This window comes from Psammomys obesus, unplaced genomic scaffold, assembly GCF_907164565.1.
Source record: "Psammomys obesus unplaced genomic scaffold, mPsaObe1.curated_primary_1811, whole genome shotgun sequence".
NCBI lineage: Eukaryota > Metazoa > Chordata > Mammalia > Rodentia > Muridae > Psammomys > Psammomys obesus.
This window is the reverse complement of record NW_026590405.1, coordinates 1,040,909-1,054,620: the sequence shown is the minus strand read 5'-3', so window position 1 is coordinate 1,054,620 and position 13,712 is coordinate 1,040,909. Positions and strand designations below refer to the sequence as shown.

At 50.3% G+C, this 13,712-nt stretch overlaps 1 protein-coding gene across 3 annotated transcripts in view; it reads left to right on the top strand.

The window, feature by feature from the left end:
* Positions 1 to 13,712, top strand: part of Col18a1 (collagen type XVIII alpha 1 chain) — a 100,612-nt gene that overhangs the window by 49,901 nt on the left and 36,999 nt on the right. For all 3 annotated transcript variants that reach the window (XM_055607188.1, XM_055607186.1, XM_055607185.1), the window contains one exon: positions 10,276 to 10,820. In XM_055607188.1, coding sequence (XP_055463163.1) covers positions 10,276 to 10,820 — 545 coding nt within the window. The remainder of the gene's footprint in view (positions 1 to 10,275; positions 10,821 to 13,712) is intronic.

The window sequence follows — 13,712 nt, the reverse complement described above, 5'->3', positions numbered from 1 at the left end:
ACGCTTCAGTTAACTCGGGTTTCTGTTTAACTCTGATCCAAGGAGACAAGACCCCCTCCATGGAAAAGTACCTGAATTGCTTATCTTTCATTCCTGGCAACCTGCAGATAAGTATTAATGTGCACGGTGCTAGCTGAGCCGTCCACAGACATCCCTTTCTTCCACACACAGCAGATCCACCACCCTGCCAACCTGCAGGCTTCGGGCTCAGGTGAGCTGCAGCTGTGGAAGGGTAGGAGCGTGGAGAGAGTCTGCAGAAACTGATGAATATTCAAGGATTTGAATATTTGAAAGTCATTGTGTGGTCCAATGACTTCATACACTGATATTCTGTGAAACACTGACCACCTGATTATTCATCACTTTTCAAAGTTACATTTACAATCCAGTCTCTTTGAGTGTGTGTGTGCGCGCATGCTTGTGATATACTAGGGATTGAACCGAGGGTCTCACACATGCCAGGCAGGTTCTCTATCATTGAAGCACACACAAGCCTTCTCTGAGATAGTATGGATTGCCATCTTCAGTCAACCGCTGCACACCAGGTCTGCGGAACTTCCAACCGCCAGGCTGGAGCCTTTCCCCCCCATTTTTCTACCTCCACCAGCCAGAAACCCACCCACCTGTTGTGCATCTTTAGGTCGCTAGCATCCACCTGGGAGTGAGGTCACCTGGCGTCCATTCGCACCCAGCTTGTTTCATTGAGCACAGTGTCCACCGGGCTCCTCTGTGTTGGCACAGGACAGGCGTTCCTTGTGTTCAGTGTTGCACTGCATGCACAGCGCCTTCCCTTTCTCACGCCCGTGAACACGCACATGGGTTCTGCGCCTTGGCTGCTGTAAGTAGCGCTGCAGTAAAACTGGGTATGGGTGTGTCCTCCACAGCCTGGCCTCAGTTCTTTCGGATGCTGCTGATCATAGTGGTTTTGTTTCTTTTCTTTTTTCATTTTTTTTTCCCCTTTTGGTGGAAGCTTCCCTATGTTTCCCCTGGTGACTGACCTAGATTCCATTCCTGCCAACACTGTCAAGGGTCCCTCCTTTTTCTTCACCACCTGTTGCTCTTGCTAACAGATGTGAGAAAGTGTTCCGCTGTAGATTTTGTTTGTCCCTGGTGACCTGTGATCTGGAGCAGGTCTGCGCTGAATACCGCTTGGGTCTTCTTTGAGAAACGTCTGCTCAGGTCTTCTGCCCGCTTTGAAATCTGCTTGCTTGATTTTTCATTGAGCTGTGTGAATTCTGCATCAGTTTGGGAGACATATCCTTCCCTCCCATGCTGTTTGGCTGGCAGACTTCCTCCCAGCCCATGGGCCATCTTTTCCAATAAAGGATTCGGGCACTCTCTCGCCCATCCTATCAGCATTGAGGGTGTCAGTGTCATTGTCTGGTGGGCTTGTCTGTGGTGGTAGCTTTTCGTCATTTTGACCCATTACCTGTTAAACCAGCTTAGGGGGAGGAAAGAGTTGTTTTGGCTCATGGCCTCTGGGTATCTGGCTCCATTGCTTATGGACTATTGTGAGATGCAGTCGAAAGCATGGCAGAGCAAAACTGCTCACCCCAGTACCAAGGGCAAGGGGCCATGGACAAGGCAGCCTTCAGAGATGGGCCCTCAGCAAACCTTCTTCCCATCAGGCTCTGCCTCTAACAGCCCATTCCTGGATTAGCCCACCAAAGGACTGAGCCCCTTCACCTCCCAGTAGCTGTACCATGTGGGGGACCATGCCTTTAACATGGGAGCCTGTGGGGATGTGGCACATTCTAACCACAACACCTGCTTCCATATGGGGGCAGCTGAGGTGGGATCCAGCAAGTGGGCCTGGTCCTGCTGCAGCAGCTCAGGCAGGTGGGGACAGGATGTGTTTTGATTCTATTCTTTTTGGCTCTGGGAGAAGATATTTGACACCTCAGGGACCAGCAGAGCCTCCAAATGAGCCCAAAGACTGGCTCCTTGATGCCATCCTTCCCATTGGCAGATGACCCTTTTATCCTTCTGCTTTCGGGAAGTCACTGCTTGCTTTTACACACACACACACACACACACACACACACACACACACACACGCCCGAGTATTAAAGATTTTTTTTAAATTTATTTTATGCGTATTAGTGCTCTATCTGCACGTACACCTGCTTGCCAGAAGAGGGCATCAGATCACAGTACAGAAGGTTGTGAGCCGCCCTGTGGTTGCCGGGAACTGAACTCAGGACCCCTGGAAGAGCAGACAGTGCTCTTAACCGCTGAGCCGTCTCTCTAGCTCCCCACTTTCACACAGTTTTATGATGATAAAATACACTCAACATAAAGCATGCTCCCATGACCACTGCTACATGTACAGGTCGGTGCTATCACTGTCTTCCATCTACCTCCAGAGCTCCCATGTCCCCACGCTAGAACTCCATCTCTTATAAATGTGACCAACCCCCCAATCCCTCCTTCCTGTCTGTCAGGTTCTCGGCTCAGTTCTGAGTCTGTTTGTTCTGCTGTCAAGTCTGAAATGTTCTCCTGTGTTCTGGATGTCAAAGTGTTAGGCTTGTTACCTCTCGTGTGGCCGTCACAAAATACCTGGGGGAAGCAACTCATGGGAGGAAGGGTGTATTTAGGCTCACAGTTTGAAGGGTCACAGTCCGTCGTGGCAGGGGAGGCACGGCAGCAGGAGTGAGAGGCAAGCAGGCGTTGCACCCACAGTCAGGAGACAGAGCTCAGGTTGCCTTTTCCTTTTTATTCAGTTTGGAGGCTCCAAGCTGGTGCCTGTGAGCTGCAGCTTGGGTAGGCTATACAGCCAGGATGCTGTGGGGGTGACGAGGTGGGCGAGGCCCTGATGGTGGACGGGGCATGGGATTTATGCTCGGGAGTAGCTTTCAATCCGTGTGTGTGTGTGTGTGTGTGTGTGTGTGTGTGTGTGTGTATGCAGACATGTATGTGTACCTGTGTGTGGGTGTGCTTGCGTGCACACATGTGAGCTTGTGTATATACCCAGTGTTAGGACCTGCCAACATTAAAGCCTGTGGCTTTGGAGGAAATAATCCTTTGGTTCTATATGTGATGTGATATTTTATCTCTGGATACTGTATTCCGTCTCACGGGTTTGTCTTTTTGTTCGAGACAGGGTCTTGTGTAGCTTAGGAAGTCTTGCTTGGGCATCCTCGGTGCAAGATCGTACAAGATACTACAGACATACAACACCACGCTGGGTTCACATATCTGCCCTTATGCCAGAGACTCAGTGTTGGTGACGGTAGCTTTGGAGGATGTTTTGAAACCAGAAATTGTGAGTCCATCAACATTACTCTTTGTCAAGATTGCTTTGGCTTCCTTGAGATTCGGCATGAATTTCAGGATGGCTTTTCCATGTTTTACAGAAACTGAGCATCTTATTCTTTCCGTGTTATTCTGTGTGGAATTGCATTGAAGTTTCCTTTTCAGACTGTGCATTGCTGTGGGTGACCACAGTGATTTTGGCGTGTTATTGGAGGTGTGTCCTGCTGGTTGGCTGAGTTAATTTGCTTGTCCTGTTATCAAACTTGGGGGGGGGGGTCACAATTTGTGCCCCAGTCACGGTCTAGCCATCCATCCTCAATAAGCCAATTAAAAGAGCCAAATTAGAAGTGAAAAGCATATAAAGATGTATTCAATGTCCTTAATAGGATGAGAGAGGAAGAGATCCAGCAGGTCTCTCTTTGGATCCTGATGTGAGAACAAAGATTAAATAGAGGGCCAAGGATGTGCACATCTAAGCCGCCCTGGTCAGGATGTGTTCCTGCCAATCATGGATCCATCGTCCACTGGGTTTTAATCTTGTCTGTTGCTTCTGCTTCTTCCTTCCCCCTCCTCCTCTCTCTGTCTCTGTCTCTCACACATACATACACAAACACATACTTAAATAGAAGTCAGTTTGCCCAGTGCTTGTCCTGCGTCAGCTGGGATGATTGCTCATTTCCACATTTCAGCAAGCAGCCTAATCACCCTGATGGATTTCATATGTGCACTGTCCCCAAATCCTAGGAACAGACTCACCTAACCAGTGTGCACAGTTATTTCATTATGCTGAAAGGATTTGTTGGTATTTTGTTGATACGGTGACACTGGCTTCATAGAATGAGACAGAACGTTTACCCCTGGGTCCAGGGCTTTTGTTGAAGGATTTCTTTTTTATTCTTCAGATCCCTCTCTAGCTGTGGGTCTGTCCAAACAGTTCAGTTTCTTCGTGGCCCACTCTGGTAGCTTTCGTATATCTGGAAATTTGCCCTTTCATTTTGGTTTCATCATGCTGTCTCACAGCCCATTCCATTCCTGTAGTTAGTGATGGTCCCATTTCCCTCTGACCTTAGTCACGAGTCTCTCTCATTTATTTTTCCCGTTCCCTTTACAAGGTCCATCAGTTATGTTGATTTTTCCAAAGAATTGACTTTGGTTTCATTGATTTTCCCCAGATGTTTTCCCGTTAGTTGCTTGTTGATTTTTGTTTCATTCTTTCTTATTTTTCTCCTTCTGTTTGCTTTGGAATAGGATTTTTTTTCTTTTTCTTTTCCCTAATCCTATATGTAAGATGGATTGTTTATCTGAGGCCACTTGTCTGTTAATAAAGTGTTTATAGCTGTACATTTTCCGTTCCAGAGGGTTTTTTTTTTTTTCAATTGTCCTACCAGTTTTTATGGACAATACTCTGTTATTGTTTCTAAGTATTTTATCATCTCTCTCTTGACTCTTATATTCACCAGTTGTTTAGGACTGTAAAGTTTAATTTCTACAGGTTTTTAAATGTTTAAATGTTTTGTTTTAATGTCTAACTTGATCCCAAAGTGGCTGGAGAATATATTTATATCTGTTGAGGTTTTTCAGTGGACTGACTATGTCTGTCTTGGAAAGCAGCATGGAGGAGCTTGGATGCCACTGTGGCTGGCCATGCTCTGTGCATGCTACCGTCTGGGGAGTCTTTCCTGATCTTCAGTCTGGCTATGTTCCCTTGTAGCTTTGCTTCCACTCCTTTTTATTGTTGATCCCTTGACAACTTTTTGTTTGTTGTCTGTTTTGTTTTCCACAAGGCAGGGTTTCTCTGTTCCTGATTGTCCTGGAACTCACTTTGTAGACCAGGCTGGTCTTGAACTCACAGAGATCCGCTTGCCTCTGCCTCTCAAGTGCTGGGATTAAAGAGGTGCCCCATCATGCCCTGCTCCTTGATGACATTTTTATACATCCAAAACCAAAAAATGTAATAATCCTTTGACTACTTTGTTTTGTAGAGAACAGAATGTAGATTAGCCAGGTGTTCTCACAGCAGCAAGGCTTTAATGGTTGCCTGTGCCTCTCCCTTTATGAGGATCTTTGGATCTTTAAGAGGGCGTGTAACTTCCAATCCCTGTCGGCCCTTTGATTTCACAGTGTAGGACTTGTTCTTGTAATGAAGGGCTCAAGGGGACACTGGGACAGATTTTTAGGGGTAGGGAGTCTATTAGAAGAGTCATTAATGCAGGCATATAAACCCCAATATGAGATGGACTCTGAAAAAGGCAGGAGTTGAGGGGGGGGTCCCTTTTTGTAGCTCTCTGAGGAAGGAGGTTTCACAGCAGCTAGGCTCTCTATTACTCTGCAGGCATCAGGGAAGGGAGCCTTCCTACCTTGCATAGATGCCAGATTCCCAGCATTGCATATTTGATGGACAGAGCAGTGCACACGTCTGCTCCAAAGAGGCCAGTCCTGGTTCTCTCTGCCCTGCCATTTTGCAGAGTCCTCTGGGAACTCACGTTGAAACATTCTTCTTCAAAAAGGCAAATCTTAAGATGTCATTAGCTCAGAGTACCTCTCAGTGACTAGACTGGATGCCAGAAGGCGAGGTTTCCATAGTCATCACCTCGGGCCCATAACTCAACCTCCCCATCTGTGCATGAGCCTCTAGCCTGGAGAAAAGGACATTCATGAATGCATGAACAGATCCTGTGTCTCCCCACCTCAAGCTGCACAACCCAAGTCCCAGTGGAGTGTCCTTTGGAGGATAAAGTAGCATTCATTGCAGTAGGTGCCTTTGGGGACCATTATTCTGCCCACTGAGACCTGTGTATGTTGTGGCTGCACACAGGAACAGGGACATGAGTGGCCTCCATCTGTGTGTGAAAGCTCCTTTAGCACAGGCCCTGTGTTTCCCAGGGAGCTGCCCTGTCCTTTCCTGTGGCTACAGGCTTCTGGCATTTTCTCTTAACACCCTGGGATAGCTCTGCCCACTGCACCTTTCTGTGTTTCCCACTTCTTGTTTGAGCAGCCTGTTGACCCTCTGGGGCACTGGATTTTCTGCACTGGTCCAGCATTGTCAGTAGGTCCTGATCTGGGTCCCTGGGATAACCCTTTCCCATCGTCGGGACCCATGACCATCATCTTCAAGGCATGATCACATCTGACTACCTCTTCCTCATCAGAAAATACCCACCAGGTCCACTTTTCATATAACGCTGACCATGTGGGTGTTTGGAATATCATGTAAGAGCAGGGTGGGGTGTCTGCCCAAGTCTTCAGTTATTGCTCCATTCAGTTTTAGCCTTTCAGGCAGGGAGCAATGCTGTTTCAGGAAGTGTTTTTTCCGTGGGTTTGTTTGTTTGTTTGTTTTGATATGGAGATCAGGTGTCTGCCCACCCTGGGCTTATGCACTCCCTAATTGCTCCTGGGTTACAAAGTAGCGTTAAGGAACTTTGTATAAACATCTTTGAGGCTCAGGACCCTCCATCTCACTGAAATCGTCTCTTTCAAGTTGAACAGAAAAAGCATTTAGGGAGTCTCATTAAGAAACACGCGCCTTGCTGTACATGCCTAGGGCATCACTGCCAGATACAGACACACAGAGACACAGGCACGCACACACACACAAAGGTCAAAGGATGATGGCTTCATATTGAACTCTGTTCTATGTGGTATGGTTACAATACTCACCTTGTAACTGCTGTTTTCCCCCTCAGCCCTTCTGTGCTGTTTTTGCCAGATTTTTCTTTGCTGTGCTATTGTGTTTACTCTTTGCTTCTGGCTCAGCTCAAATCTCTCCCACTTGAGACTTCACAGTATATTCAGGTTGCTGGTCCACTTGAACCCACACCACCCTTTCATTTTAGGCCTTTTATTGATCATGAATTTTTCCCCCGACCTTCCAAGGCCTCACTCCACAATGAGTCTGATGCATCTCATCTCCCATAACTCAGCTGGGCCAGGCCTAGGCGGATGTGATAAAGCTCCTCAAGCTGACTGCTCAGCTCAGATAACTCTCTTGAGCCTCGTCCACAGCAGTTCATACTGTTTTAGAATGCTCAGACTTGTCCCCTGGATTCTGCAGCTATGTATTAGGTGACCATTGGGTACCTCTATAGGTCCAGCATAGGGGGTGCTACCCCCAACTCCCAGCCTCTAAGTGTGTTTGTGTCTGAATAGGCCCCAGAGGTTAGAATCAGGGGAAGCTGCCGTAATTCCCTCTGACTCCGGGAAATATTTTGGTTTAAGAGATAGTTTCTCTAGAAGGTTCCATAGGAGTTGCTTGGCTGGCAGTTGGGTATCTCAGACATGTTCCCCTCTGCTGTTGGACTGGAAGTTCTCTAATAGTGACATCTATTTGGGGTCTGGGAGCACCAGATGCGCATCTGGAACCCAGGCTTAGGCCCTGTAGGGTCAGGTGTGCCACAGCCTGAGTTCTACAGGGTTGGCAGGCCAGGGAGAGCAGGGACAGCCTGAGCCCTATACACAGCAGCCTCCAGAGCATGTGAGGAAAGCCAGTGACCAGCTCAGGGATGATGGGTGCACAATCTCCAGGCACATCCCTGGGAGAGGCAGCTGGCAAGGTGTGGGGCTCTGAATGGCAATAGCATCGCTCAGACAGGGTGACAGGTTTGCACCAGCGCAGTAGAGCAGAGCCTGAGCAGCCCACAGGGGACTGGCCTAGGGAGGCCTTTCTCTAGGGTGGGCAGTTACCAGGTTGGCCAGGAGCCCTGCCGAGGAAGGGAATGGCTCCTGCTTAGAGATATTCAGTGAGGGTGCATGCCCTCTTGCCCTGATGCCACCAGGGTCCCTGTTAAGGGTCTTCATTTTTTATCATGACATTTGCCATACTGAGCCATTGCTGAAGTTTAGCCCTTGCCAAAGGGCTGCGCTGTGTGCCCTCCATGTTCTCAAACCCGGTCCTGCTGGTGAGATAGGCAGCGAAGGTCAAGTGTCTGGCAAGCTGCACTCGACCTAGGGAACGAACCGGGCGTAGTCCAGGGAGGGAGGCCAACAGGGGCTCCTGTACCACCGGGAGCCTGGTCCAGTCAGTTGGGAGCATCGGGTGTTCTCACTGCTGGTCCCTCCAGAGCCAGGCCTTGACTGTGCTTATGGAGTGGAGGTAGGAGTTTGCTGGCTGCAACTGGTTCCACATGAAGCTAAAGGGCATGTGTGTTAAAAATACTTTTGGAATTGTACCTTGTCACCTCAGGGGAGTTGGGCTTTAACCACCTAGTACCCCCATTCTCAGATCTGAGTTCAGGTGAGTGACTGGAGGGGCCTCAGCTTACATAGGGGCCAGCCTCCTCCAGCAGGCTCCTGAGCTCTCAGAGCGTGACACGGGCCTTCCCCTCACAGGGGAAGGAGCTTCCTGCCTTAGGCAGCCAGCCCTCCCCCCACACCCCCAATGCTGTAACCAGAGAACAGAGCCAGTGATCTTATGGCCCTGGCATTTGGCATCTACTGAACAGAGCCAAAAAGAATTTCATAGTAAGGAAATGGAAAGACTTGGGAAGAGCACTAGGTTCCTGAGGACCCAGGGTTCATCATGTAACAAATTGGTGCCTTCCAGCCCAGGAAGCCGGCAGCTGCGGAGTCCCTACGTGCTGCATTAGAGTGGCACCAGGGATCTTTGCTGTCCAGAAGGAGGGGCAGGGTGGCCTCATCTTCAGCACTCAGGCAGCACGTATGACTTGGCTTCTGAGCTTCAGTGTGGACTCCGTGTCCTAGCATTGCTGGTGAGAAGGGAGCATGTAGTGGCTATGATGGTGTCAGGTCACCGACTGCCCAGGGCTGGCTAGCCTGCCAGTCTCCTCTGCTTTCAGCTTGAAGGCTGAAGACCGCCCAGTCCCCGAAAGCCGTGTCCCCACCAAGGCTGTGGCCACTCTGCATCTGGCCAGCACCATGGCAGGGCTTAAGGAGCACATGACAGGGTGAGGCTCTCGGGGTACTCTTGCAGCAGGTTGAGCTTTCCACATGGTACTCAAAGCTGGTTTTGTTTGTTTGTTTGCTTGTTTTGTTTTGTTTTCCCCTGAGGGATGTGCCACATGGCTGCTCTTGTCTTCTGGTTTCAAGGGACTCAGTGACTCACTTTGTCCTGTGAAGTTGGGGGTTGGGGGATCGTTTATCATTTTCTATCTCCTACTCTGCAGGGGCCTGGCCAGTCTAGCCCCACAGCTGGAGCCTGCCCTGAGGCATGGTGTCCTTGCACATCTGCACACTCCCTCAGCTGCCTGCCTCCATCAGCTCTTTCCTAGAAGAGCTTCATGAATGACTCTCCCTGCCCAAGCGCTTCCTCCCAGGCTTTAGTAATGCCGTGTCGTTTTGAGTGTGTTCAGTGGCCCTGACAGCCCTTGGCTAAGGACAGGAAGGGCTCATAAAGCTGTGTCCAACTCAAGATGGTGCTAGGAGGGAAGTGAGGGGAATGGGTCGCTGGCAACTCTGGAGCACTTCCTAAAGAGCTGTGGATCTGGGGGAGTCTGTACAGGGCTGCAAGCCTTCCTGTGGCCTTCTGTGCCATGTTGTGGTGGCAAACTTCAGGGAGCCGAAATGGCCAAGGAAGAACTATCTCCCTGCCCTGTATCATATCCCAGTTGGTGCTTCAGCAGGTTTGTGGGGGACCGGAGTGAGAGTTCGGGGTCAACTTAGAAACCGTAATGACCAAATGAAGCCAGGGAAAGCCAACTTGGGAGCCTGGCCATTTGAGTCTCCCAGGTTTGATTGTTTGCTAGCTGGCTCCCGGAGGAGGCAGAGCTTGAGGCAGGAGCGCCGTGTGCTGCCTCTCTCCTCTGCAGTACAGAGAGGTCTTAACTCCACGGTTATGCTCCTGCAGCAGTCAGGGTAGGGAGAGTGGGAGACTCCAGGTTCCAGCTCCTTGCTCCTGTCTCGGGATGTTTGCTTTGGCCTGTAAGCCCCTGGAGGTCCGGAGAAGCCCGAAGAGGGATCCACAAGTACCTGGCTAAGGGGTGATTTCATGGCCTGTGTCTCCTAGGATGCCTCCGTGTCCCGGTCTGTTCCCTGCAGCCACCTCACCAGTTGTCCTTCTCTTTGCAGAGAATGTTGCTGAGGAGGTGGGGCTGTTGCAGCTCCTTGGGGATCCTCTGCCCCAGCAAATCTCCCAAATCAACGACCCTGATGTCGGGGCAGCATACGTCTTTGGACCGGACTCCAACAGCGGCCAGGTGGCCCGGTATCACTTCCCTAAACTGTTCTTCCATGACTTTTCACTACTGTTTCACGTTCAGCCAGCCACAAAGGCTGCGGGGGTGCTGTTTGCCATCACAGATGCCGCCCAGCTGGTGGTCTCGCTGGGTGTGAAGCTCTCGGCGGTACGCGATGGACACCAGAACATCTCACTGCTCTACACAGAGTCTGGTGACAGCCAGACCCAGACGGGTGCCAGCTTCCGCCTACCTGCATTTGTTGGCCAGTGGACACACTTTGCGCTCAGCGTGGATGGAGGCTCTGTGGCTCTCTACGTAGACTGTGAAGAGTTCCAGAGAGTACCGTTTGCTCGGTCCCCACAGGGTCTGGAGCTAGAGCATGGCTCCGGCCTCTTTGTGGGTCAGGCTGGAGCAGCAGATCCTGACAAGTTTCAGGTAAACTACTCTGCCCTACAGTGTGCTTATCCAGGGGAGGAGAGGGCAGTGGGGACAAGGGAAAGCAGTTTTCCCCAGTTGATGCTACAGCCTGGGGCAGTAGCCCTGCTTGTGGCTGGAGTGGCATCTGCTTTCCCAACTCTTGCCTTTTGGTGCCCTGGAAGCATCGTACTGGGCTTTTGTGAATTCTCTGAGAACCCCCCCCACACACACACCCTCCGCCAAGGTCTACAAGATGGCTGCTGGGGTCTATTGCTACCCAGGCTCCCATCCTGAGTTGATCCAGATCCCCTTCTCAAGTATGAGCTGGGGCCTGTGGTGAGCCAGAAGCCCCAAACTTAGACTAGGAGAGTGTGGGGTTTAGTCAGGACTCAGCTACTGCACCTGAAAAAATAGGCGCTCAGGCATCTTGTGAAAAAGTTAATGAGACAGGTGAGGGGACATACTTGGGAGTTGCAAGGAGAATGATCTAGAGTTCTAGGTCCGTTTGGACTACCCTGTCTCAAATTATTCATTCAAAGCCCCCCCCCCCCCCCACAGTAGGGTCTTTCATTGGCTGTGCACATGGTTAAGGGAACACTCGGCTGGCAGTGTTCACACAACAGGTCTTCTTAGGTCAGCCATTCTGCGCTGTCTATTATTTTAATGAAGTCTGTGCAACTAGCTCCACAGTCCCAGGGGGACAGCGACAGGCCTGTGCCTCTCTCCCACATTCTACAGAAAAGTCCCTCGTTTCTGGACCTTCATTTCTCATAGGAGGGTACTCCTCCTGGTGATCCCAGCTGGGATCCCAGCCTCCTGGGAACAAGTGTGTAGGGACCCTACTCAGCATTGACTCATGGCTCCTGAATTCAGCACTCCCGCCATCAGCAGCTGGACGCCCCTGCCCGACCCAGACAGGGGTCCCTGTGTGTGTAAGGAAGGACATGTCCCCGGGGGACAGACACTCAATTATGACCCAGAAAAGGGCCTCCTGTTGTAAGTTGTTCTAAGTCCTGTGTCCACAGCTCTGAAAGCTGACCTTCTGCCTCTGGCAGGAACTTTTAACCCATGGGGTTCAAGAGCTACCAGGACTTTGGCACCAAACTGGGCCCTTTTGTGTTTTCTTTCTGATCTTCAAACACGATTACCAGAAAGTTGAGCGTCATCATTTCCAGAGTGGGGCATTTAGGCTGTGCTGTTCCCACCATTCCCCAAGGGGCTGGCAGACCCCACAGGCTGGGGTACATCGGGTGGGTGAGGAATAGTGAGCATGGAACTGCTAATGGCATAGATGATGGCCCAGTGGTGCCAATGGAGGGTCCCAGCTCCCACTGAGTGAGGTGGCCTTGTCGCTGACTGGGCCTTGTCAGGCTGTGTAAAGCAGGTTTGCATATTGATATGTAGATAACCTGTACTTGGGCATTTTCATGTTCATTTCTCGGTTTCTTTGTGAATGCACATTTTTCCTTTCTTTTTCTTTTTTCTTTTTTAATTTGGATCTGGAGAAAGCACCTCCAACCTTTAATATGAAAAACCTTTGGTGACTGGCAGGATGGAGGCAAAGCACATTCACGGCCCTGTGCTGGTTCTGTGCAGACCACAGGCTCCTCCCCAGCTGACCTGAGCAGTCTGATCCTCTTCTCTCCCCACCCCCACTCCTGTGGGCTAGGTCTCAGGATTTAAATCAGCTGGACTTACCATGCAGACTTGGTGCTGAGGTCTCTGGGGAGGAGTCAGCGTGCCGTGTGGTTCTCAACAGGACAGAAGCTAAGCCCAGAGCTTTTGGGAGTCAGGGGAGCCAGGGAGCTGGGAGCCAGCTGGATGGAGAGCTAGGCTTCCTCCGAGTCATCCCAAGTGAGGATGCTCTGTCCCCACCTGCAACTACACAGTGCCAGGGAGAGCCTGGCTGTGCTTCCAACACTGGTCCTCGCCGGCTGCCTCACAGAGTCCTCACAGAGTGCTGCCTTTCATCTTCTTGTCTGTGCCTTTGAGTTTGGTCGTGGGTATCCATCTGGTATTCAGTTTCCTTAAAGTGTGGCTTCCAACTGTATCTTAGTACAGGTGCTCTGTCCCTTATTTTATGTGTCCTGTGGCTATAATTCCTCTTGATTAGCCAGGTGGTGGTGGCACTTGACTTAGTCTCAGCACTCAGGACGTAGAGGCCAGCGGATCTCTGAGTTTGAGGCCAGCCTGGTCTAAGGAGTGAGTTCCAGGACAGCCAGAGATACACAGAGAAACCCTGTCTCGAAAACCAATTTAATGTTAAATTAATTAGCTAATGAATTAATAATTCCCCTCATTCTCTTGGTTTTCTTTCTCAGTGTGGGGTGCTAGGAAGGATTAAACCCAGAGCCTCCCCCATGCTGGGTCAGTACTCCTCATTGAGCCCAGCCCAGCCCTGCTTTGTCTTATGAGTTCTTGGCTTAAGGTCTCTTTTTTTGGTTCTCTTTCAACCCCAGCACCCCTTCATCCCTGTTGTCTTTGACCTCAGCAGATACCCTGTTAAGCAGTTTTCCTGCTTCTCTCATTCAGCCATGAGCATCTCATGGTCAACTTTCATTTCTGTCTTCTAAACTACGGGCTCAATAACAAAAGCTCTTGAGGCTGTGAATTTTCCTCAGGGTGCAGCTGTGGCTCCACCATAAAAGTATATGAGCAGGGCGGTGGTGATGTGCACCTTTAATCTCAGTGCTTGGGAGGTAGAGGTGGATTTCTCAGTTCAAGGCCAGCCTGGTCTACAGCTTGAGTTTTAGGCCAGCCAAGGCTACACGTAGAAACCTTATCTTGAAATGGTCTCCCCATCCCCCTCAAATAAAGTAAATGATGTGCGTGCTGGTGCCGTGAGGTTGCCCCAGCCATCAAGTTCATGACATCAGAACAGGCCTTCCCTCATGAGGGGCAGAGCAGGCA